This window comes from Sycon ciliatum, chromosome 8 (assembly GCF_964019385.1).
Source record: "Sycon ciliatum chromosome 8, ocSycCili1.1, whole genome shotgun sequence".
NCBI classification, from domain to species: domain Eukaryota; kingdom Metazoa; phylum Porifera; class Calcarea; order Leucosolenida; family Sycettidae; genus Sycon; species Sycon ciliatum.
In genome coordinates, this window is record NC_088650.1 from 8178533 (window position 1) to 8203587 (window position 25055).

At 47.4% G+C, this 25055-nt stretch overlaps 1 protein-coding gene across 1 annotated transcript in view; it reads right to left on the bottom strand.

Moving 5' to 3' along the window:
- LOC135823186 (zinc finger CCCH domain-containing protein 13-like) overlaps window positions 1-20979 on the bottom strand; it is a 43273-nt gene extending 22294 nt beyond the window's left edge. The window contains exons 1-11 of the mRNA XM_065336030.1: window positions 20797-20979; window positions 20320-20653; window positions 16253-16833; window positions 14854-14982; window positions 13203-13290; window positions 12216-12280; window positions 11179-11533; window positions 10149-10541; window positions 7488-8173; window positions 6680-6724; window positions 6131-6209 (exon numbers count right to left, since the gene is read on the bottom strand). Of these exons, the coding sequence (XP_065192102.1) occupies window positions 6131-6209; window positions 6680-6724; window positions 7488-8173; window positions 10149-10541; window positions 11179-11533; window positions 12216-12280; window positions 13203-13290; window positions 14854-14982; window positions 16253-16833; window positions 20320-20514 (2616 nt within the window). The 5' untranslated portion in view covers window positions 20515-20653; window positions 20797-20979. The remainder of the gene's footprint in view (window positions 1-6130; window positions 6210-6679; window positions 6725-7487; window positions 8174-10148; window positions 10542-11178; window positions 11534-12215; window positions 12281-13202; window positions 13291-14853; window positions 14983-16252; window positions 16834-20319; window positions 20654-20796) is intronic.
- Window positions 20980-25055: the final 4076 nt, after the last annotated feature.

A 25055-nucleotide genomic window follows, 5' to 3' on the forward strand; every position in this document is an offset into this window, starting at 1 on the left:
AAGTGCTAAAACATGTTCTTTTTGCTTACACAAATCGGGCTTATGCGTACGAATACAAACAGCTTCAAGGACCTTCAACTGCTGGACATAACGGGCACGACACAGTACAGAGAAGTGGGAATCATCATAAACACTCAAACAATCGGGACGAGATAACAAATGCAAGTACACAGCTGACTTCTTACGAATTTCACCCTCATCAGCTCCATCACCTTCCCTGCCACCTGACTCCTCCTCGTCCGTTTTATCACCATCACCACCAGCCGTCTCATCGTCATCCGCCTCGTCGTCATCCGCCGCCTCGTCATCACCCACCTCGTCGTCATCTGTATCCTCGCCGTCATCCGCCTCGTCGTCATCTGTATCCTCGTCATCCGCCGCATCATCACCCAACTCATATTCACCACCAGTTTGGATTTTTAACCTTTGTTTTTCCCTTGATCTCTTTAGTTCCGTATTTCCACTGATGATCGGAGCGTGAAAATCGATTTTGGAAACACACAAAACCAAACCTTGAACAAATTGTCATGTTGCGTGGTGATGTCTGCGGCATTCATACTTTTCATAGCTATTATTGAACTTTTATCTCCACGTAGATTATTTAGCTAAGTAACTTCAAATTTATCGGGAAGTTACTCAATCTGCGGACGGAACTAATTTGTCCTTTTATTTGTGGACTCATCAGCGCAGCACAGAGAAAATGGGACCGAACCTGATACTGTGATACTGATAGCAGGTTATAAACAACTGCGTTTCCTTTCTTCTTTTTACATGTATCTCATGTACATTTCACATTCACTCATTGCTCTCGCATGTTTGTTACTATTGAAACAAATAATAATTGTAATAAAGCATGGTTAATGCACAGTCAGTACTCTTGATTGGCACATATTTAAACCACCCGTTTGCAGCCTTGACTACCTGAAGAAGGCCATTGGCCGAAACGTTGTATATAATGGAATGGTTGGAAATTTGCAGAGTATTGTTGCGGAATCGGTGAGTTCACCCAATTGTATCTACTATAAAACTGCAGGAAGCCTCCAAACTTCTTCTCTGCCATATTCAGGTTATATTTAAAGTTAAACTGCAGTACTACACGATTGTAGTAGAAGTATCCGTGTCCATGATCATGGACACTTGATATTATGGTTGTGAAAGTCACAGTGAGGTCGGCTTTTTTCCCTACCTAGAACTAGTAGAACTACAGTAGAAGCTGAGTTGACTAAAGCATGGCAAAACGTGCACCAAGTAATAATTAGTAATAAACTGTTTGGCATTCATACCGGTCCGCGGTGAGACAGGTCATTGAGCAGCACTCGACAGAAGTCCACGTTCCCCTGCACGCACAATGTACATCTACGACTAAAATCAAATCGAAATCTGGTAATCAAAGCTACCTACTAAAAGGCATTAGAATCGTAAACTGTTGACAAGTGAAATCCGCTCGGATACGTCGACAGCCCACATCCTGAATCTACACTAACCTAATAAGTAATTAACCTGATAACTCACGCGCACGATTGCAGTTTGCACTCTGACAGCATTACATCTAGGCCTCCGCGGAATATGCCGGCATAATTTCGGGAATTATCGGTGTGATTTTTAAAAGGGGAATTATTGGCAATTTTTGTGGAATAATCGGTAAAATTTGAGCAATGCCCCCTTTTTTCAATTTTTTTCCATTTTAACACCCTGATTTGTACCAAAAAGCTTGTGATCCTGAATGAGTTGATCGCCCGGTATTTCAAAAGAGAAAAAAAAAGCTTCCAGGCGAGTTTCACGCGAACCGTGATTTTTTTGCCCGTACAAGTGGCAAAAAACCCCGTAAAAGCGGCACGGTATCTGCAAAAAAGGGAAGAAAAAAGCATTACTGTGAGAATTATTGGTGGAATCACGGGAATTATCGGACGTAATTTTGAGCAATGCTCAAAGGAATTATCGGTAAAAATACGAGCATATTCCGCGGAGGCCTAATTACATCGATCGCGCGGTCGAGACTAATGGGAGAGTCTAGCAACTATTTATAGGTTCTCCGCTAGTGCTGTCGACGGTCAGCTGCATTCTTCTTACACAACGATTTGCCGGTACGTAGATCTACGTCGTAGTCGATGACATTAATTTTTGGAGCAAGTGCAAGGCGTCTCCAGTCCAGGCTTGATATGACTGTAACTTACTGCACTGCACCCGGTACCCGTGACGCGCCAGCCTGGTCACCATGGTCACGGCAGAGTAGCCATGTTTGTGCTTGTCCCGATATACTGTATACATGACATACCGGGGTATGATTGTGTGTATAGTATGGTGTTACCGGTATTACTATTAGGAGTGGCATTACCGGTACTGTATCTGCATTTCTGGGGGGATCAAGAAAGAAACTCCCGCTAGACGTCTCTAAACCATGTATTTACGGACGGCCCCTCGGAGCATATACCTGAAATCCTGAAGAAAAGCTGAGATAGAAGTGCACGGTCTAGGTTATACAATTGTTAGTGTCACTGTGTTTCGTATGGTGTGAAGTCTAGCAAGGCCAAGACAGCAGACTCACACTGTGTGTGGTGACAGTACCACTGACCAGTACCACTAACGAGGTTATGGAACACGAAAAGATTAGTCCTGAAAAACAGATATAATGTATTTGCACAGGGGAGGGGGGCGTTGCGCCCTTCTAGTTCTACCCACGTTTGGCTAGAACCCTGGTATAAGAGAATAAGTTTTGTTTCCGTTTCAACAAAAAGACTACAATGCAAGTACATGCACATGCAGCTTACACCTTCCTTCGTTTAGCTTATTCCCCGTCGTACATGTACTTACAATGTACTAGTAATGACGTCTTGTTTTCCTCCAGGCGCAGTCAGTACATGTACAGTCTGTACTCAGCAAACTCGCATGCTGATCTCCAGTTGTTCTGTAGATCTACCCTACCAGTACCACTGTACCAGTTACCGGGTACATGATGTAGTTAGCCTAGCCCTGCATATACTTTACACGGTGCACACTGCACTACTACTACATTGTACTACCGGTAGTACTCTTGGCAGTGTGACCGTGACAGACTCAGTGTTTGTGGTCAGGACAGGTGAGGAGCCACAGTCACTGCATCAGTGCATGTCCCCTGGCCCTGACTCCATTACTATCATTAATTTTGCATTAGTAAAAAGGCATTGTACATACTACATGATGTATGGTTATTTGGAGTTGAAGTAACAGCAGTGATTGACATTATTCTACGCTAACTGCAAAGTAACTGTATAGTTATTGAGACAGGTTATTTTAATTTTCACTGCCAGCCAAGCATGCATATACTGTAAATAATTGGTCACAGGAGCTGAGTAGCCAGACCAAGAGCACTGGGAGTTTGGTGATAGTCTGCTGCTGGAATGGCAAACATGCTACTAGTCGGTCATGTAGCCAGTGGGGTGTCATGTGCTTGAGCAGAAGTATACCCTACAACAAGGCTACATGTAACACTAAGAAGGTATCTGGATGAAAGGCGGGGCTGCTCACGTACATGTACACCATACACACATTTTCAGGAACTCAGAGTAAAATTTGATTGAATCACTTCAGGTATGACATGGTATAAGATATTTGGGTTGCTATTTGGAGTGCTGTAAAGGACTCCCCTATGGAAATAGACACCTATTTTTCAATTGGGTGTACATGGCCCGTGGGGACGTGATACCGCTCAGCTGCATGCAGTCAGGACAACAGCCAAATGGTGCAGCTGTCAGCAATGGCAAGTAAGGCACGGACTAGGACTGGCAAAGACGTGCAGCGCAACAGTGACCACTCTGGGAGGGTCACACCCTGGCACAGGCACAGGCACAGGCAGAGCACACGTTGCACAGCTCTATGTCAGTGGGTGGTCAGAGTTGTGGATGGATTTAATTAGATTACTGATGCCCTATGACTGTGGACTGATGCCCTATGACTGGCGGGATCACACGCATTGACAACTGCAACCTATCTTGCAGCACATCACACCTACGGCCATAATGAGGCCTTGGGAACGTGCAGCCTTGGGAACGTGCAGGCTACTGAGGACACACGTTATGGTGGAAAGTAGCAATCAATGAAAGACGCCTTTCAGTGACCACTCAGAACGTGTCACCCCTTCCTGACGACGGGGCCTAAGCGCTTCATCATGTGGCTGCCTGCCAAAATCTAAACAGAGTGCAGCCCACGCTGTCACACACGTGTTCTCTACAACCACATTGCAATGCTGCAGTGTTGTGGTGAGGTAGACTGTGATTAACAGTTAACCCTTATACTGTCACAAATAGCTGCATGGTAGCATAGAGTTGTGTGATATGGATTTGCTATGGCCATTCCGGAGATAAATAATTATAATGGCAATATGCTACAGTTGTCTGTGTGTCCTATCTGTTTACATGTGGGTGGATGTATTTGTTTTTGTTTTTGTGTGTGTGTGTGTGTGTGTGCCGGTGTGTGCATGTGTGTGCATGTGTTACACTGTGCATACGGAAAGGTCCGTCGTCGTCCGGGGGGGGGGGGGGGGATCTCAACCGCCACGTTCCGTACTGCAAAAGCTAGCAGATAGTCCCATCGCTACCATTGCCATCGGCAATGGGCACGTTCAGGGCTCAAGGTGCGTGTGCGTACGTTCATGCAACCACAGCAATGTGTGTACGGCTGCCGTGTGGGCGATCATGTACGTTTATGCGTATGCACGTTTCGCTTGTACAGCAAACCCTGTCAAGTCTACCACTCTAATAAGACGACCGCGCACACCAGAGGACCACTACTAGAAATAGGGCGGACCACGTGCCAGGTGCAGGGGATGTTACTTCCAGTCAAATTACTCTGGATAAGGAGACCACCTTTACACGGGGACCACATTTGTAAGGTCCCTTGAGCGGTGGTCGCCTCACACAGGTGTCACTGTGTGTGCATGCATGCATGCATTCAAGCATGCATGCATGCAGCCATTGTATCTTTCTCACCTACAGTGCTATTTCGAAGTATACTAGTAGCACTAGGGCACTGTGCCGTCGAGTTGCTTACTGGTAGTAGTGGCTCACAACACGGTCAAAAACAAAACAATGAAAACCATCGTGACTGGTGTGCAGGGGACCAGTGGCATCCACATTGAAGAGATAGCCTTCCAACGCAGCCTGGATTTGGCCAAGGGCCCCCAAGGCTCTACAGACCAGGCCAGCCATTGCTTACACCCGTAACTCCTGCTTGCAGCAAAGCGAAAGGAGGCTGATGAACCCAGTATGCCTGACACTGACTACCGGGCATGGTCAGTGAGTTTCTTTTTAGCAAGAAGAGAAGCGAACAAGCAACGTATTTGTCCGCTCACATTAGTCCTATTCGGCTGCTTGACGCCACCAGCACCCACCCATGACGGAGATGAAAGAAGCATCAGGGATTTTAGTGTCTGGTGCCGATTTCATCGCCGTCATGGGGTCATTGCAGTAAAAGTGACATGAATAGACGCCTGCCTGAATACTATTTGAAGAACACTGGCTACAAGATGCTTGGCACTGAAGATGTTTTCCAGCTCCGACTTGAACTCCACATGGGCCTGTTTCAGGCATATGGGCATTTCGAAACAAAATTTAACCTAGAAATGATGGAGCTATCCACCCTATTATTGAGGAAATATGTGCAAGGATGGTGATTTCACATTTTCTGAAACACTTCTAGGTCTCAAATGGTTAAGTAAAAAGTACATGTGAGATAAGCCGTGACCCAACATCATGGGTTAGCCTGTGGTACTCTAACCCTTTGCTGTGCGTTTGAGCAAGATGCTAACATGCTCATGAGATACATGTACATGTAGGACTTCACTGAGCTGTACTGTGGTGCAGGCTCAGTCCTACAGACACCATGGGCTAGTGTCTGCATTCTCTCAATCTACATCCACTCAAACCATGTCACGCCGGGTGAGATCTCCATGGCCAGACAAGAACACTAGAAGCGGCCGTATCATCAATTTCTTGAACAGCAACTGAATCACTGCTGGCCAGGATAGGAGTGACGTTCAATTTATGAGCAATACAAATATGCAACCACTTTCGGAATGACTGTTCGTGTCATAACAGACAGCTACTCTATTCTCAAATGAGCTCACTAGAATGCTTCTCTACTAAAAGGGACTTACGCGTTCCTCTTGGATGGGTGACGGGCTTGACATCTGATTTTCCGTAGCGATGTCATCATGCTGAAGGTGACCTTCATTCCTATATGGCATGACATTGTCATCAACACACCATCCAAGTATTCTTTCGCATTTGATTCAAGACACGCAGGTGCCTTGATACGAATTTGACATAATTCCTGGGCAGGAACGTTTGATCAAAAAGTGCTCCTAGAATAGTATTGATTGTATCAATTGATGGTCGAAGTGGCTCTGGACCAAGTACACGACTATGTGAAGACACACTCTGGTGGCGACATGCGTTCATTCATTAAACTGGTAGTACAGCAAATAATTGACTGTTACATCAGGAGTAAACACAGACATATGCACACACATATGCACAATGCACACACCTGTCCTGTCACACACACACACACACACACACACACACACACACACACACACACACACACACACACACACACACACACACACACACACACGAACACGAACACGAACACGAACACGAACACACTCGAACACACACGTCCATGCAAATACAGTACTTACGACTGCATCTCTTCTCCAGCCCATGCAATGTACGCAGATGTTATCCTAGCAAGAATACAGAACAGTATCGACATAGTCATTGATTAGCAACAATACCAGAATACCACAAAGTGGAAATCCTCCCTACTTTCCTGGTTCACAGTATGTACTGATAGCGATGACTCAATGTCGATGCGACCACTGTTATTGACATTCATACTTGCAGTAACACATTCTAATCTTGGACAAGCGTTGTGTGCAGGCCTGCTCATGGTCCATGGTCCACCATGACCGCAGCAGATACAGGTTGCATCCCCGCATCACACCAGCACATGGTCTGGTGCAGAGGAGCCTCTCAGTCTCAGCAATGAACACCCTGGGGACCGGGCAGGTCTAGCCTGTATTCCGAGGCGTCTGCGGAATCCAGAATTCGTTGCAGCTTGAATGTGAGCAGTTGAATCTGAATGCTCATGCCCAGATGTGGAAGTGGTAATGCTTAGAGCCGTTCACTACATGCAGTTCTACTGGAACACACCAGTTATAGTGTATGGGCCCGGAGACAATAGTTCTATTACAGCTACGGATAACATTAGTGAGGTGGACACTGCGAAAAGACAGAAAAAGAATTTATAGTGAATCTACATGCAAATTGCAGTGTCTTCACCTACTTTGAATTCCATGAATCATTACATGAAAAACCCTACACACACCATCCTCAAATCAAGTGGTCTATTCAGTGTTCTCTTCAAGTTACTAATATGATCTCAATCAATCTTCGGCCAGGAGCCATCATCAGGATGAATCATGGCCAGCATGCATCTTCACTTACTTTGTATTCCAGGAATCGTGGCTAGCATGCGTGGTTACACTGAGCGACCGTGCCGTCACGCCACCATCCTCCGGAGAGCCCACTAGATGAAGGTCTTCCTGGCTGAGCGGCGTCTCTCCGTGGTAGTGGTGCCCCCTGAGAGGCGACGAGAGTTCCGCAGAGCTGGCCAGGCGGGGCGAGAGCGGGGGCGGCGACAGCGATCCGAATCCTTCTTCCGCTGCTTCGTCCGCCCAGAACGCCCCCTGCACGGGAACAATAGGTGCCATGTGCAAGTATTCAGATTCCTCCGCGTCATGATCGTCACTGCGGGCTTTGCTGCAATCGCCCGCGCCTGTGTGGTCTAATTCCGGCACGTCGTACAATTCTGAGGATGGGTCACTACCTGGGCTGGCCGCACCGCCTGGGATGCCGTTCTTCCGCATGCGCTCGCTGTTCTTAGCTGTGCCCGGCTGCTCAGCATGCCTGTCCGACGCGTCAAGCTCTGGCACATCGTACACATCCTCGTCGTAAGCGCTGTCCTCACTTGCTGTAGAGGTGTATTGTTTTCCCAGGCTGTCGGAAGTCATTGTATGACCCATGGGACCGGCTCCAATGCTGGCGTCATGAACTGAATTACCCGTAGGTGTGACACTGGTATTGGATATTCCTCCAGCAATTTGCATAGTCGGACTGGACTTGCGAGGTTTCTGCAAAAAGAGTGGGCAACAAAGTATTAAAAGAAATCTAGGTTCAATAGGGAGGGGGTACTAGATGGCTTTTTTTTCACTCCCAAAATTTATTGCCGAATGCGGAAGAAAGTTTCAAAAAAGGTTTTAGAACAGAAAACAGCCGGCCCGTCAAACAGATGGCACTGAAGATAAAGACATGTTTTCGTGCCGAAAATTCTTGGAAGTACAGTCAGACCTCGCTTATCCGGTCCTCTTTTATCCGAATCCCTCGCCATCTGGAAGAAAATCGTTGGTTACCGATTTACAGCATATGCCATGCATACATACAGCATGTGTGTTCGATAGCATGTGTGTTCGATTATCTGGTTCCCTCGCCCATCCGGATATTTTTTCGGAAAACGGATGTGTGCGGCTATGCGAGGTCTGACTGTACTAAAACTTTTGATTTCAACAAAAGGTTTTCGGTAGTCCCGGACGATCCCTAAGAAGACTTGAAAATGCACTCTCGCAGAATAACTGAGTTAGAGCACAGACAAGTGCATGTTCTGAAGTTTTAATTATCCGACCAGACGTTCTAGCTATTTCCGGCTCCACCGGATGTATCTGAGAGTATAAAAATCGTCAATGATACAAGGACATGTGCAACCCAGATCCTTTCCCCTATCCAACATTACCTCAAAAACTTACCAAGGCCTTCTAGATGGTAAGAAAGTAACTGCAGTCAACCTTTCATATCGCCCTCGGGTATAACGACTCGCGAATAACAACACGATCTTCAGACCTAGTGACCAGTTGACTGCATACTTCCAGCCTCGCGAACGACGCTACTTCTCTCATGCACAATCCAGGGTCAGACGGTTATTTGCAAGGCTGACCGTCCTGTTTCACACGGTTGCCACCTGCAAGGTCAGGCTGACCTTTCCCCCTCTTCTCTCACCCATGTTATCTTAAGCCGCTGCAAAGTTCTGGACTTAGCAGTCCGGTGGTTCACTTCGATACAAACAGCTGGTAAAGAGAAAAATACAGTTATTTTCAGAGGAAGTGCATCATCCCTGATGATGTCCCTGGGTGAAAATTTGGAAAAAATCGGTTTGAGTGTTGCAGCTAAGGACTGTTATTGTGTTACGGTTTGGACGTCAGCAAAGATGGAAGGGCATCATTATAAAAAAATCACAGGATGTCCACATTCTACAGTGCATATCGGATATAGCGTGGTCGTGTAAAAGAATATACTGCCTACAAGAATGAACTTTCATGTTTTCATAATCATAACATGGATTTCATGTGCACATTTATTCTTACAAGCAATTTTATCGTACAGTAGAATATATCGGTCCTAAGAATGGAATCTGTATAGCGAAACATGCCAGATCAGTACAAAGTATATCGCCTGTAGTAATAACATCCGTCCAAAGCAGTTCTGATCTGACTCGCGTTGGGTCGTAGTGCTGCAGGTTCAACTATTGTGGTCATGTAACTCATGTTGCATAGCCAAATGGTAAGCCTATGTGACTGTGACCAGCCGCATGCACAGTAGCACTACCTTGTATGTACGATGATCTTCCTGCCTCTGCGCACATGCACATGGTAATTGGTATGTCACACTTGATTTATCGTGTGTAAGAAATAGCGGAAATAAGAATAGAAAGTCGTTTTTCAAACACCCACGCTATAACCGATACCTACTGTACGTGTACATCCGAGGTACTGACTTAACTTGAGGGCACAACATTTTTGAGAATGTTCAGTGCCTCAACTTGGTCATTCATTGGAATACAGTCAACTCTGCGTATAACGACATTCGGCGGGGCATCAGAAAAGTGTCCTTATTCGCGAAGTGTCCTTATACACGAAGTCTCATTACAGTTAGATCGGATTTTGCTCAGGGCACGGAAATTCTGTCGTTATTCGCGAATTGTCGTTATATCCGCAGTCGTTATTAGCGAAGTTGACTGTACCCAAAGTACCCACTAGAACCAGCCTGTTAGCTCACCATCAGAGGTTTTCTGGCACTTTGCATAACTGCCGCCGACAGAGTAGCTGATCGCAATCTCTCCTCGGTGTCTCGGCGTCCCAGGCCAATCTTGACGGATGTCGACGACAGCGTTTTGGTGAGCTGTGCGGTGGCCACGTTCCTTGCACCACTGGCAGCGCTGTGCATGCGGATGTAATCATCGATGCCTTGCACATCAGCCGCTGCAACAGTATGCACAGTGCGGGGTGCATCATCCAGATTTGAAACATCCTCGAATTCGTCCACCTCGCCATACAGAATCTCGTCTTCTTCTGCTTCTTCGAGCTGTGCAGTGTCCGCTCTGACTCCCCCGTCCAGACTGGTGGCTGTACTCTCACAGTCTTCTGGGTCTCTGTCCGGTTCAGTAGAAACCTACGAGACGAGAACACAGGCAGAGAGCTCAAAACATTCCCCAATCATGGCCAGCAATCGAGGACATCTGGGAGTTGTAATTTTTGTACTCCTCCGAGTTGTGATTTTTGGCGTGCTGGGCCAAGCACAAGGAAGCCACCTGTCAAAAAAATGAAGAAAACGGTTGTTGTTTGATCCTTTGGTGTAATCTTTGTAGCTAGTCGAAGCAAGTTGCTGTTTGGAGCAGAAACGCTAAATTGACTATTTTCTGCATGTACTCATGCACGTACTCATGTACTCAGGCATGCAGTCTCACTCGTATTTTGGCTCATAGTGCTACCAGCCATAGTGCTATCACAAGGAGGTAAGATCCACCACGGGATGAGCTGGCCCAATACTGGAGACAAGATGCATAATGTAACATGTCTAATATGCAAGTTAGTTATGTAGCAATTGAAGTACCGTGATTTCTAACAAGTTGAATGTTGTGTGGTGATGTCCTCAGGCTTCATTCTATTGATAGCAATTGGTCTAAATACTACTTGCCAGGACAGGAAAACAACTGCAACACCAGAAGTGTGTGGGGGGGGGGGGGTGGGTGTCGCTATCATTGCTACGCAATGGGCACGGTCAAGGTGTGTCTAGTGGGCTAAGGTACCTGCTGTTCAGCTGCCGGGATGGAAAACGATTCGGATGTCGATTTGCCCCTCTTTTTCTCTTTCTGCTGCTGCTTTTCGGCTAGCTTTCTGGCCTTCTCTAGCCTCTTCTCCTCTTCCCGCTGCCTCTTTTCTTCCTTCAAACGCTTCTCCTCACGCTGGCGCTCTTCCTCTTTGAGTTTGCGTTCCTCCTTCTTGCGCTTCTTCTCCTCTTCCTTTTTCCTCTTCTTCTCCTCCTCTTGCTGGCGTCGCAGGTTCACAGAGTCTATGCGGCACTTCTGGTTTGGCACCGGCAGTGTTTGAGACTTGAAAGGCGCGCCGTTTAGTTCATCACCGGAGCCGCTGGCGTGAGAAATCCTGAATCGACAAGGCAGATTGCATGTGTAACACACAGAATGAGAACAGCTCAGCTGTGCACAGATCGAGCACTATGCCTCTAGGCGTAGCCATTAGCAAGTTTGCCGATTGCATTTCGCAGGGTTACCGCATTGTCCAAGGCCATGCTAGCCCACTTTACTTGAAGAGTACGTCACGTAATTTAACGCGTATTCTTTCATGTTGCCCCGCGTAGCACAGTACAGCACTTTGTTGGGTTCCAAAGAACGGAGTGCTAAAGAACGGAGTGCCAAAGAACGGAGTGCCAAAGAACGGAGTGCCAAAGAACGGAGTGCCAAAGAACCAACAGGCTAGGAGTTCACCAAGTACAGCATACTAATGACACATGGTGAAGCAGCTGTGCATAGACTGCAGTATATGAAAATGGGAACGGGCTAGGCTAGGAGGCTGACCCCCCCCCGTTCTTCAGCACCCGGCAGTATTGTAACGTGCCACAAGAAATGACAGACTAAATGAGCCACACTGCCCGCAGTCCACTACAGGCTGAACTTCCCCGTGCTGTGACCGGTATGTTATGTTATCTGATGCCACAGCTCCTACGCTATGACTGTGTTGTGAAGAGGCTCAGAAATGCCCTCCAATCAGATCACATCATGCAGTCAGCACCGGGGAGTGATGATGCATGCTCTGTGTAGGCCCCTACCTGTAGCGATCCAGCTCTTCGTACTCGTCGGAAAGAAAGTCGCTATCATTACCACCCAGATCATCCTAAGGGCAGAATATGGAAGCGTATAAAAAACGACATGATCGATGGTTCAAAGGAAAAAACAGTTCCTGCAGGCTAGGTTGAGTAAACAACATTATAAACTGCTTGATTTTCTTGGAAATCTGAAAGCCAACATTCTGCATATGATGGAACAGCGTATAATTACGATGGCGATGTGTGCATGGCAGGGGTCTTAATATGTACATGCATGCACTACATTATCAGGATGCACACGCGTTATTAGGATGTTTGAAACCTGAACAAACATCACAATTTATACAAAAGAGAAAGACCAAGGAACTACAAGTTACTGTAAAAGCAGACATTTTCGGTGGTGTTTTATTTTCGGTAACTTCGGTGCCGACAATTTTTACCGAAAATAAAACGCACCGAATTTTCGGTACAACCGATACTGTATACATGTAGTACTAGTACACATACCTGGAGAACGGGTTTTACCGAAAATTTCCCGCTACCGAACCGCCGATTTTGGCGAATACCGAAAATATTACACCACCGAAAATTTCTGCTTTTACAGTACACTATATACTGTCCACTAACACCACCAGTTACTAAACAATCAGCGCATGCGCACACACAATGTCAAACAAACGTGTTTGGATCAGTGTTTCCCTAGTCAAGAGTTCTGTTCGTCCCTGGATGTCAGATTTGGTCACGTGGACACAAGCCGCAGTTCAACAAACACAGCCCCAATCTAGGTATGGTCCTTCTTGGGGAGACATATTCCTTTAAGCAAGTCAGATCAGCATGCAAGCAAGCCAAGAGATGTCAAGAAAACACCCTGTCAGATTTCTATTCAGTAGTTAAGAAAGCTTCAGTCAGCAAAGTTTGAGGTTGGTTTCCTCCCTAGCTTAAATACGGTACTCTTAGGTCACTGTAATCTCTAACAGGTTGCAGCCTTACCCTTGATCTACTACTGGTGAGCCCATTAGTCTGATCCGGTAAATCATACACTTCTTCATCGTCTTCAGCATCAGCCGAGTTGCCGAAGCTAAGAGAAACCAAACAGAAGCGGCATTGCACAGAGAGTTTAGAATGGCATCATTGTATAAGCTCTGCATGAAGTGACAACTGGCACACCGGTGAATGTGTGATGCCATCCAATAATATGCTTGCACAAGGTTGGAACCTGCAACCATTTGCTTCGAATTCACTCGGCATACACATACAACTCCACTGCAAGGCCCAATACAAGTGAATAGCATACTGGAGCACCACTAGTATCTGCCCATGCCGATTGTTTCGTCCTACTGAAATTAAACAGTAGGACAAACAGGGGCGAATCCAGAGATCTCTGCAGGGGGTTCCAGTTTAGCCAAAACTGAATAGCTCATACATGTACCGTAAAGTCCGCTGCAAACGCCCACTTCGCTGCAAACGCCCACCCCAGCGAGTCCATACTATTTTCGTCTTTTTCAAGTCAATAATTATAGTTGTAGAAAACTGGCATGAAGGTTGAATGCGTACAAAAACGGCTGTAATGCCTACAAACTGCCTATGTCTTACCAGGAGGCTCTGCAAAAGCGATTGTCATCAACGTGATGCAAAGAAAAACTTCTGTCGAGATTTCCTTTCATTCGATAAATGAGTCGTCTTTGTGGTAGGCTGCTCTCCATGTGGTAATGCCGTAGGATCCATCTGGTTTTCATGAAATTTCAGCAATGCCACTATGTGGCACTTGCAGAACGGAACTGTGATCATTTATTTATTTATTGCATCATCATCTCGTGGCAAGCCGCAGAATGCCAATATTGAATGAGAGAGGGGTGATAGGCAACCACGGCCAAATCAACAAAAGAAAAGTAGTAGACATACATGTATAAGAAAGAAGATAATTCAAAAGAAAGAAGATAACTCAAGAGATACGAATTACACAGGGATTGTTCTGAAGAAGCGTCATTCAACGACTTGACCGCTCACGGTATTGCAGTTGCAAGTCGAACAGGGCATGTCACAGAAGCTAGTACAAGCTACACCTACAAAGTTGCTGCTAACTTGCTGAAAACTCTGAAGTGCTCGAGAAAAACCCTTGCCTTTGAGCGATGCGTGATTTGGAAATGATCAGAAGTGTATTTGGTTCCTGCAATACTCTGTTCTTCGCTACCTTGTTACAGTATTCGGAAGAAACCCCCATTTGGATTTGCGAAATAAAGCAACCATCATCATAAAATCACTACGAGCTAGCTCGTAGCTAGTGCCCAAAGAGATTTTGAAACCAGGAAAATGGACATAGTTTACCGTAGCCAAGCGCTCTTCCCGCTACGGTATGAGACGCACTTTCGTACAGTAGAGGTGACAGTGCATGGGGTCAGTGTGTACAGGCCAGCAGATCTTGCAAAAATGGGGTGGGCGTTTGCAGCGGACTTTATACGGTACATGTACATGCAGTATGGTTTCCGGTAGTACATTTGCGAAATTTCGGGAATGCCGCGGAACCCCCGGAATTCCCCCTGGATCCCCCCCCCCCCCCCTCCGGATCCGCCCCTGACGAACAATTGGCATGGGCGGATATGCCAAAAATAACCCGCAAGAGCACAACAGCCATAGTTCTCACACGTAGTCATTCTGGAGATTAGCCATTCCAGCGGTCACCACCTCCAGGTCCTCGTAGATCTCGACATCCTCTGCGGCCGATGACATGGCACCAATACTGCTGCTTGGGCAAGGCACAACCACATGAAGACTGCGCAGGCACAGGACACAGAATGACATGGCACCAACACTGCTTGAGCAAGGCACAATGACATGAAGACTGCACATGCACAGGGCAGGCCAAGAACACAGTGAACTGTTATACTTATCGCCAATGCACAGGAGGTCAGGGTGAATTTTATACAGTCACCTTGCCTACTTGCCTACATGACATTGTACACCACCATGTGCTAAGCATGAATGTATGCCAAGTAGGACAGGCCTTGTGCAATACAGTTGCACTGTCTTTCAAGCGGTCTCTCGAGACAGGTGGTGGTCTCTCAAAACTGGTGGTGGTCTCTCATGTAGGTTCAAATGTGCGCTGAAGTATTATCAGGCACCTGAACAGACTGGTCTCTCAAAACAGGTGGTGGTCTCTCATGTACTGTTGTAGACATAAAAATCCGGTCGCTCGTCTAGCCGCCCCAGGGCGCTGGCCATGTAGCCCTGGCCATGCAGTACACACATGTATTTATGCGCTGCTGCCCGCTGGTCGCATCGGATCAACAAGTAAGTAAGTTAGTTGCATACAGCGTTCTGTACGCGCTGAGGGCGCCGGCCCCCGTCAATCGACTGGATTTCCTTGTCCGCTACAGTAGGTTCAAATGTGTGCTGCAGCATTATTAGGCACCTGAACAGACTGGTCTCACAAGACAGGATGTCTCTCAATACAGGTGGTCTCTCTCAATACATGTCTGAATGGGTGGTGGAGAATGAACTGTAATGAGGGTAATCCGGGAGACTAGATGTAGGATCTTGGAAGACGACATCATAATGGGCGAGTGGAATGTGACGCAATGTGGGTTTCACTCCCGGGCCACCCGTTTCAGTAGAGCTTGGGCCAGAGCCAATTTGTACATGCACACATGTATGGCATAGTGGGTCTGGGCTGCGTTAGGGACATCGAGTCGAGATTGCATGTTGCGTTGGGAACATCGGGTCAAGATTGCATGTTGCGTTGGGGACATCGGGTCAAGATTGCATGTTGCGTTGGGAACATCGGGTCAAGATTGCATGTTGCGTTGGGGACATCGGGTCAAGATTGCATGTTGCGTTAGGGACATCGGGTCGAGATTGCATGTTGCATAGACCACGGATGACGGAGAGCTTAGAAATACCGATTCCAAACAGACATTGTTTCCGGTACTAACCTATGGTATGGTGCTTTTTCCCTAGGTGCTACAACTAACTACTGAAGGTAACCAATGGAAGCTGTGCACAATGCATAGCACACACACAACAGTACAGTAACTTGTACTTACTGTGCTGGTGGATCGGGTAGGCTAGGCTTGGACTGTCTTGGAACCGCTGGCGGTGAGCCCAGATCCACGTCCAGAACGGGACAGCGGCGAAAGCGACCGACCAGGCTACGGTGACCCGGCAAGGGTGATGGTGCGTTGGACTTGCTGTCCCCTGATGAGCTGCTGATCATTGACGAAGAGTGGCCCAAAGGAGCCCTGGGACTATTGCCTGTAGAGCGCGGCGGGGTGTTTGCTCCAAGTTCACCGGATGGGTCCGCAAGGGCGGAAACTTTCTTGGCGAGTGTGTCGTTTGGTTCGGTGGAGCGGCGGTGTATGCGCTCACGGGCAGCGCGCGCTACTTGCTCCGGGTCGATAGTGAGCCGAGGCGGCGGACTGCTGGTGTCTGGTTGCTTTGCTGGCATGTCGGGACTTTCAGAGGCTGCCGCTGGTTTCTTAGGCAACGTGGGTTTCCTCGCTGGCTCTTCAATCTCAGGCTGGGTGGTGCGGGCAGGTTTATCTAAGTGGGAGATCCTTGATGGTTTCTCGACGGACGTCTTGGCTCTTGCACGCGGCTGTTCAGTGTTGCGAGTCCCAATCTCACCCTGTGACAACATGACATTGCACAGATCATCCACATACATGATGTCGCCTGCAGTGGCTAGACAGCTGGAGATCAGTTGGTGATGGCTTTATGGGCCAATTTCACTCCAAAGCCTACCGCTATTAATTTCTGGCATCTACATGTTCTGGGGAAATGTAGTATTGTTCGCATACATAGGATGTGTGTATGTATTTGTCCACTTGCGCTAGCTTGGCTATGCAGTGTTAAGAACACATACATGTATGTCTGCTGTGCATGTATGCCCGTTTCAAATTGACCAGTTGCTATTTTGTAAATTGCTATAGTATCGTCACACACTCACATACATACTGTACACACCCAGGGGTGTCGGAAGGTAATTTAGTGTGGTACGGTCAGCCATCTGAAGTACAATTTACTCAGGGGGGGGGGGGGGGGAGGGAGGGTAGAGATTTAGAGCCCAAATCAGTGCATTTTATCGATTCACAGGGTACTTGGGGCAAATATTGGTGTGGTCAATACCGGATACGCGTAGTGACCGTACCATGTCCGACACCCCTAACACCACACATACACACATACACAAAACCACAAACACTCACAAACACACACACACACACACACACACACGCATTTCTCCAGATGCATGCATGGCTGAGATCAGTTCTATGTTAATTCAGGCAACTGGTTATATTTCAATTCCACTGTAGCTGCATTTTAAAGTAGAACAGTGCAGAGGTAAAGACACACTCCTTACTACACCAGCTCCTAACTCAATACAGTCAGACTTCGCTTAACCGCACACATCCGTTTTCCACAACAAATATCCGGATAGGCGAGGGAACCGGATAACCGAACACCGTTTATGTTGTATGCATTACGCATGTTGTAAATCTGTAACCAGCTGTTTTCTTCCGGATTGCGAGGGATCCGGTTAAAAGAGGACCGGATGAGCGAGGTCTGACTGGAATTGTATTGTTTAAATGCATTTTTCAGTTTCAGTTCTGCACCATTCCTCTTGTTCAAGAAACAATCAGCCAGCTCTTATCCACCAGCACTCCCTGTGCATGATACATCCACGGTCCAGGGCTAACATACGGAATGCTCTTGATACTCAATGTGTGTCTGCACTAATGACAGCCGTCTTGACCCCACCTGGTTTGGCCAGAGGAGGTCCAACACTGACGGACACCACACCACATTAGCAAACAGCTACATGTATGATGCCGCTATCTAGTGTCTTGGGGCTATCTTGGCCATCTTGCATGGTCAAAGAGCTGCACCACATTTCAAAAAGTGGTGCAAGATGCGTAATTATTGTCCTTGTTGTTCAAGTAATGGTCCCAGGTGTGTGGACATGCATGCACAGGTACTTCCTACATCCCTGAGGAGGTACTGTGCAGTCAAGTTGAATCAACATGCAAGTAGTAAAGTACCACTGGCAAGCTGCTTCTTGAAGGAATATACATGTACGGTGATGCGAGATGAAATCCAACTTCAGGAACTGAGCAGGTGCCAAGCCGCTGGAGCGAATTTTACCCATTACTACAGCACGGTGCTTTCCCGATGAAATCCAACACCTGGCTCTGGGTCGGGCCATACAAAGGGGATGGATTTCACCTGGAGATACCGCATAGTACGTGCAAGTTGAAATCCAACCCTTGGCCCTGGGTGGGGCCATGCACAGGGTTGGATTTCACCTGGTAACACCGCATAGTATGTGCTACATGCGGCGGGTGAAATCCAACTACTGCAACTGGTTCGAGCTATGCACAAGGGGTTGGATTTCACAAGGGGTTGGATTTCACCTGTGCAAGTTGAAATCCAACCCCTGGCGCTGGGTCATGGCATGCACAAGGGCTGGATTTCACCTGGACCCGCTGCACACAGTGCAGTATTGCTCACTGAAATCCAGCCTTGGAAGTTGGTTCAGCGAGGAGCTCAACTCCAGTGTTAGAATGGGCTATACATGTACACCGGAGCACTGCCCTATCACGTATTCATGAAGTCAGATTTCATTTTCCGGTATTCATAAGTCTGAGGGACTGAAAAGGGAAACGTCTAAAGAAAACTGTCACCACCTGAACTCAAATCAGGGACCTTTGCTACAGGCCAGCGAAGCTCTAACCACTGAGCTATGGTGTAGCTGTCATCCAAACAGTGACGGTTCAAAATCTTTCCCAGACTTCGAAACTCATGATTCCCGTAAAAATTGCGCAGCATTGTAGAACAATCTAACAGCATTGCCTGTGACCAAACTCTGGTCCCCCGTTTTCGGCGAAGCTCACGGCGAGGTGAAAGTGAAACACATTTCTGTGCCTCTAACAAATTTAGATCATTATAATACCGTAAGTCAACAAATATTCGGTGCACATTTATTTTCGGCCTGGTTATGTTTGGCAGAAAATGTGTTGCGGTCGAGATTTTGGTTTTGCAAGGCTCAGTGTGACAGTGTATACAGGCGGTAGCAGTACATGCCGAAAATTTGATGCGGCCGAAATGGGTTTTAGCCCCGAGAGGCCGAAATTTGAATGGGCCAAAAATTTGTGTGAATTACAGTAAGGACATTCCTCCTGTATGGTGCGGGACGGTTGGGTGAGGTTGTTATTCTCTTTGCTCCTACTCTACGGGGACAGTTTCAAGGAATTTTAGCGTACCGGCAATTTGTATCGCAATACTACTGCACTGCAATACACCATATCACTGGTGAGCAAGGTCAGACGTTCCAGTGCCCAAGACCGTAGCTGTCAAACACAGGGGCATATGCATATTACAGGTGTATCCATGGTTCAATGCTCTCTGCTCTGAAGCAAGCTAGCCATGTGGCCGGCAACTTGACACTAAAGTTGCCCTCACAAGTTGAGCACAAGCGACGTTTATAGGCTCAGACTTCCGAATGGAATGAAACCTCTCCGAAACAAGGCGTTGATGTTTCAATCTGTACATCCCTGTCCTCACTGCCTCGCGTATTTTGTTCAACTTCTAATTGACTGTTATATTTATCTATGCTATTGCACCACGCCCGGAGCAGCTTTGGAAAGGAAAGCGAACTAACTTACTTCTTTACTAATGCCAATGAGTCAAGAATCAAGAGTGCAGAGTGCAGAGTGCAGAGAGGTTTACCCTGTCACTAGATATGTTTACATTTCCAATTTTCCACGGTGTGACATCATGCCTGCTGAAATGTGCACGCAATAATATGCATAGGGCTATTTTCACTACGGACATTTTGCAGCTACATGTGGACTAGTACTTGCTTTTTCAAGGATTTTTCTGCTTCTTGCAGTCACTACTGATGTAGCGGCGACATGCACCCTTCCGTACATGTATGCAGGCAGGAAAATCCGCAAACATGTGAACACACAATGCAGTGCAGCAACTGCCGCGTGAGAAGCAAAGCTAAACACACTTACACAGTGGAACTGAAATACCTAGACACGGACGCAAGATTATTCCCCGAGTCTCCGCGTGTGTCCGACAACCCCGACTAAAATAACCGTTGCCTTACCGACATCTTCTTCACGAGCTCGGACTTCACGGCCACCAAAGGCTTGGCTTTGGGCATCACTGCGTTCTTACGCTGTCCTGACGGAGACTTGGGTGGCCAGCTTTTCGCCATGCGGCTCACAAGGTTATCAGCCGGCACCTCTTCAACCTTTCGGTGCCCGTCGCTCTCCACCACTCGGCGAGTGACCGTGGCCATGTCGCTGCGCCAACCGCCCAGTGGCGCGCGAAGTGTTCAGCCGTCCCGAGAGGTTTGCGGCTCACAAACTCAAAGCACAAGCCACTAGCGGGCAGTCAGGGTATACGTCAAAAACGTAGTCCTTCGCGGGAAATGTGCGCTGCAGTGACAAAATCAGGCACGGTGAATATGTCAGATACTGCTATCAGTTCAAGCTAGACGGAAGCATTCCACAGACTATGCGTTGACCATTTGGCCGGTGATGGAGATCAGATAGCAGCAGCTCAACTACAAACACTGCACCTGGCCTCTTTCCTGAGCGTCCTTCTCGCTCCGCTTTCTTCCGTTTCCATATCAGCGGTATGCAGCAAAACTCGCCAAGCACTTTTTCGCTAGCACTGGCAGTGAGTGAGTGAGTTGCAGGTCAGTTTTGTGTGACAAGCGATATGCGACGATATCCATTCCGTCGGAACAAGCGTCAGGACTCGACAGAGAGGTCGTCACAGTTCACACCACCACATGTGACATGCGTGACACCGGTTGCACCCCGCGTCTGCTGTCTGGTAGATCATATCTACAATCATTATTATTATGTCCCGCGGACTCCCGCTATCGATCCTGCAGTGCAGTGCATGCAGTACAGCAACACACGACATGATGCGCTGCATGATCACGCAACAGTTACTCCACCCAGCACTCTGATTATGATCCGGACCATAGCAGCACCTGGCTGTAGACCTACCTGTAACTGTGGCCGGCCGTGCACAGTCACTGAGTCAGTGCTGGTTTTCATGAACGACTTTTTTACTCGTAGAGCTACGACTTGAGACTTTTACACCGGTCTACCGTCTGGTCCGTCTCTTCGAAGCTAGCTTGACGTGACATGACGCGAGCGGAACTGTCATTCGACCCCAGCTTTCCGCAGGCTTGCAGACGGTTTTTTCTTCCTTGTTTGTCTTTGCGTGTGCGGATGCTGATTCACGTCTCCGTAGGAGGGATATGTACTGTAACCACGTACTTGTCTGGTATCTGCTGAACGACGTCGCATGATGAGAGCATGCGTGTATCAGATAATAATCGCGACCATAAACGGTCTTCGAGTGGTGAGAAATCGCCGTCTTTGTACAACATGAAAGGATATACAGCTGGAAGCAAGGCCCAGGGATTGTTGGGCGCGTTTGTTTTTGCAGGGCTGGACGTCTGCGAGACGCGGCGGTCTTAGCCGTTACTGGCGGCCGTTCCTCTTCCATGGGAGTTCCATTACTTCCGTAGCCGCCATCATCTCCATCAGCTGTATTCTGAATAATGATGACGCATGTTGCACATACCATTACCAGTATCTATGGTCGGGGGTATGGGGACCATGACCAAGATATCAGTCTGTTCGCTAATGGCACTACCACTCCACTCCGCCATGCGCTCTCAGCAAGGGGTCTTGTACGTCAACACGAGAAGAAATCCTTTGAGATTTTGATAAGCTGTACCTTCCACTCTTCCAGACAGCTGTTTAGTTTCGGTCCCACAGAGCTCGTTGTTGACATCGGGCAGTAGGGACCGGCGGATTCTGCTCGAAAAGCAGTGAAATTGGCAGAACCATACATGTACAAACTTTATGGCGGGCAATTCCTCGAATTCTGCTCCACTTCTTTATCCACATACCAAACATGCATGAACCTTACCAGAAAAAGTACCGAATTCTGCCAAATGTTCTGCCGGCAGAATCCGCCGGACCCTATCGGGCAGTGGAGGACTGGAGCCAAATGAAAGATTAGAATGATAAGTATTGATTGACATGAGTTGGTTGGTTGGTTGGTTTTTTATTTCACTTCGCACATTCAAACGGGATGACGACCCAATAAAATGACGGCGAAGGCTTAGCCTAGAAGTGGCTATGGAAGAACATAGTAAAAGCTATGGAAGCACATAGTAAGAGAATAGGATACTAATAACTGCGAGTAAACGGGGGGAGAGAGAGAATACGATGTATCTGTGATACTACGTGAGGATTACTGAACTGCACGGGGAGGGAGAGCAGAGCGATCAGCAGCAACTCGAACTACTCCCTACAGGCGTATGGTACACATGCATGCATGCTTAAACTCAGGTAGCCGGGTAATTGTGCGGACCTCACCAGGGAGAGCGTTCCACAGCAGAGCACCAGCAACAGAAAATCTCCGCTGACCGCGGCGGCTACGGTTTGCCTGGCTTAGTAGGCCATTTTGACTGCTGATGGCGGGTAGGGGTGCCTTGTGCCGGGGTCAGAAGCTGGGCGAGCACAGGGCTGGTGCGGGCGCGCGTGGATGCACCGCCAGATGGTGATCAATATGTTCTGCCTGTAGAGCTCGCTGACACGGTACAGGGAGTGAGCAGTGAGCAGCGGCTGCATGGCTGTCCGGGGCGGGTTGCGATCGATACAGCGGATGGCTCTGTTTTGCGCGGTTTGCAGTCGTTTCAGTTGACCCTCTCGCATTGCGGCTGAAAAGCAGCAGGAGCCATAATTTAAAAAAGCAGGTCGGGCATTATGACCGCCTTCACATACACCTGACGAGAGCGTCTTGATAGGCTTCGGCGTGCCCGCCACAAGGCGCCAATTTTCTTGGCAACCTTGGTGACCACATAGTTTACATGGGTGTCCCAATCTAGGCGATTGTCAAGGTGAACGCCGAGGTAGCGCGCAGAAGACGCTGAGGGGAGGAGACAGTCGCCGCTTTTGACTGTTACTTCCTGTACATGCTGCTGGGGAAAGATAGTCAGAACCTGGCTCTTGGTGGCGTTCAAGATGAGGCCTCGGGACTTCAGCCAACCGGCCAGAGCAGTTGCCACTGTGATGAGGGTTCTGGACGCTTCCGCCGCTGAGGCCTGGGAGTCGTAGTAGTAGTAGTAGTATTCTTGTATTTTCCATCGGAAGCCTCAACAGTAGGCATCGGCGGATTATGCCTGCATAATTATTGGCATAATTTGATGGTTGAAAATTTGGTGCATAATTTGGCATCCTCTCGGAGGTAGGAGCATAACTACACGATTATACCACAGTTCTAGTATGTAGGCTATACAATTGTGTACACTGCACCTGATCAGTGCTGGTGGTCTGCATGGCAAAGGGTTTGGAGGTCATGCAGATAGTGTTTTCAATGAAAAGCAGGGTAGAAATCATGGCAATACATTATTGTATGCTCGAACTCGTCTTCTTCAAAGTTCTTCCTCACACTGACGCAGTAGTCTACATGATGTAGCAGAAGATGCGAGTGAATCAGCCTTCATCAGGTATCCCGGGGCGGACGAGATACATGTAGTGGCGGGTAGTCCGCAAAACTCCGTTTACATGTACATGTACATGTACATTATGAATGTTACGAAGTCATGACCAGTCTGGATTTTAGCAGCCATGATTTGACTGCAGGCTACGGATATTGCTCTAAATTGATGTATAGTTGATGTTCGGTCATGATGGAAGGAGACGTGGAGCTAGGGAGAGATGAGCTGATTATTCGCAGGGTGAGGCCCAGGGTGACATCGGATGGACGAGTATGATGATTACGAAGACAGTTGAACATGATAATTGTCAAAGGTAACTCAAACTAATTTGGCAATGAAATAATATTTTTACTGAAGTACAAAAGAAATCAAGTAATGAATAGAAGAAGTATTGTTTTCTCTTTTCCATGTTGACCTCTTACATGCATGGACACCTTGGTATGGGGATACTCATGTACATGTATTTTCTTGTACTTATGGCCACTTGCAACTTGCAAGTACGGAAAAAGGCACAATTTCCCTAACTTTGAGGCTCCATAAGTACAACAAAGTGAATATATATCCCCGGGTGCCAAAGGATAATACAGTCGTCCCTCTCTAATCCTGCACTTGTTTATCCGGAACCCTTGCCAACCGGCGCACTTTCTGACGAAACCGATTTTTTCGTTCAATTCCTACATCTTAATCCGGCACTTGAATTCCGCCTCCGGCAGTGACTTTTTGAAACGAATCGCTCAAACTGCACGTACATGTAGTTTGATTTCCTAATCCGGCAGTCGTAAATCGACTGTGCGTGTGTGTGCAAGAGTACGTATACAGGTGAACATGTTCTCTGTTTTACTTTATCACTGTGTATATTCCGGGAGAAAAGTTGAGAATATAAAGCCGTGCACCAAATACTGGGGTCGACACGGAAAAACCCTGCGTTTTGACGTATGCTACATGCATGCAATTGGGTAGGGCCGGGTCAGAGGTAGGCCTTGACGGATTATGCTAATATTTTCGTGAAATTATGCTTTTCGCATTGCTGAAAAAATTGCAGAATTATGCTATTTTTTATGCTAAAAGTTATCATTATGCTGCATTATGCTCACATATGCTGCTAATGCATAATGGTTCTGTGCAAAATAACAGGGGAATTTTTTTGTAGAGGGCGTTGTACTGTAGTAGCAAAAGTTCAACGGGGTCAACGCACCGTCCGACCTAGCTACGACCATCACTGATTGTAGTGGACAGGACATGTTATCAAGGGAGTCGTAAACCTATAACTTCCTAGTGCATCTACTTGTACTTGTACTTGTAGAACA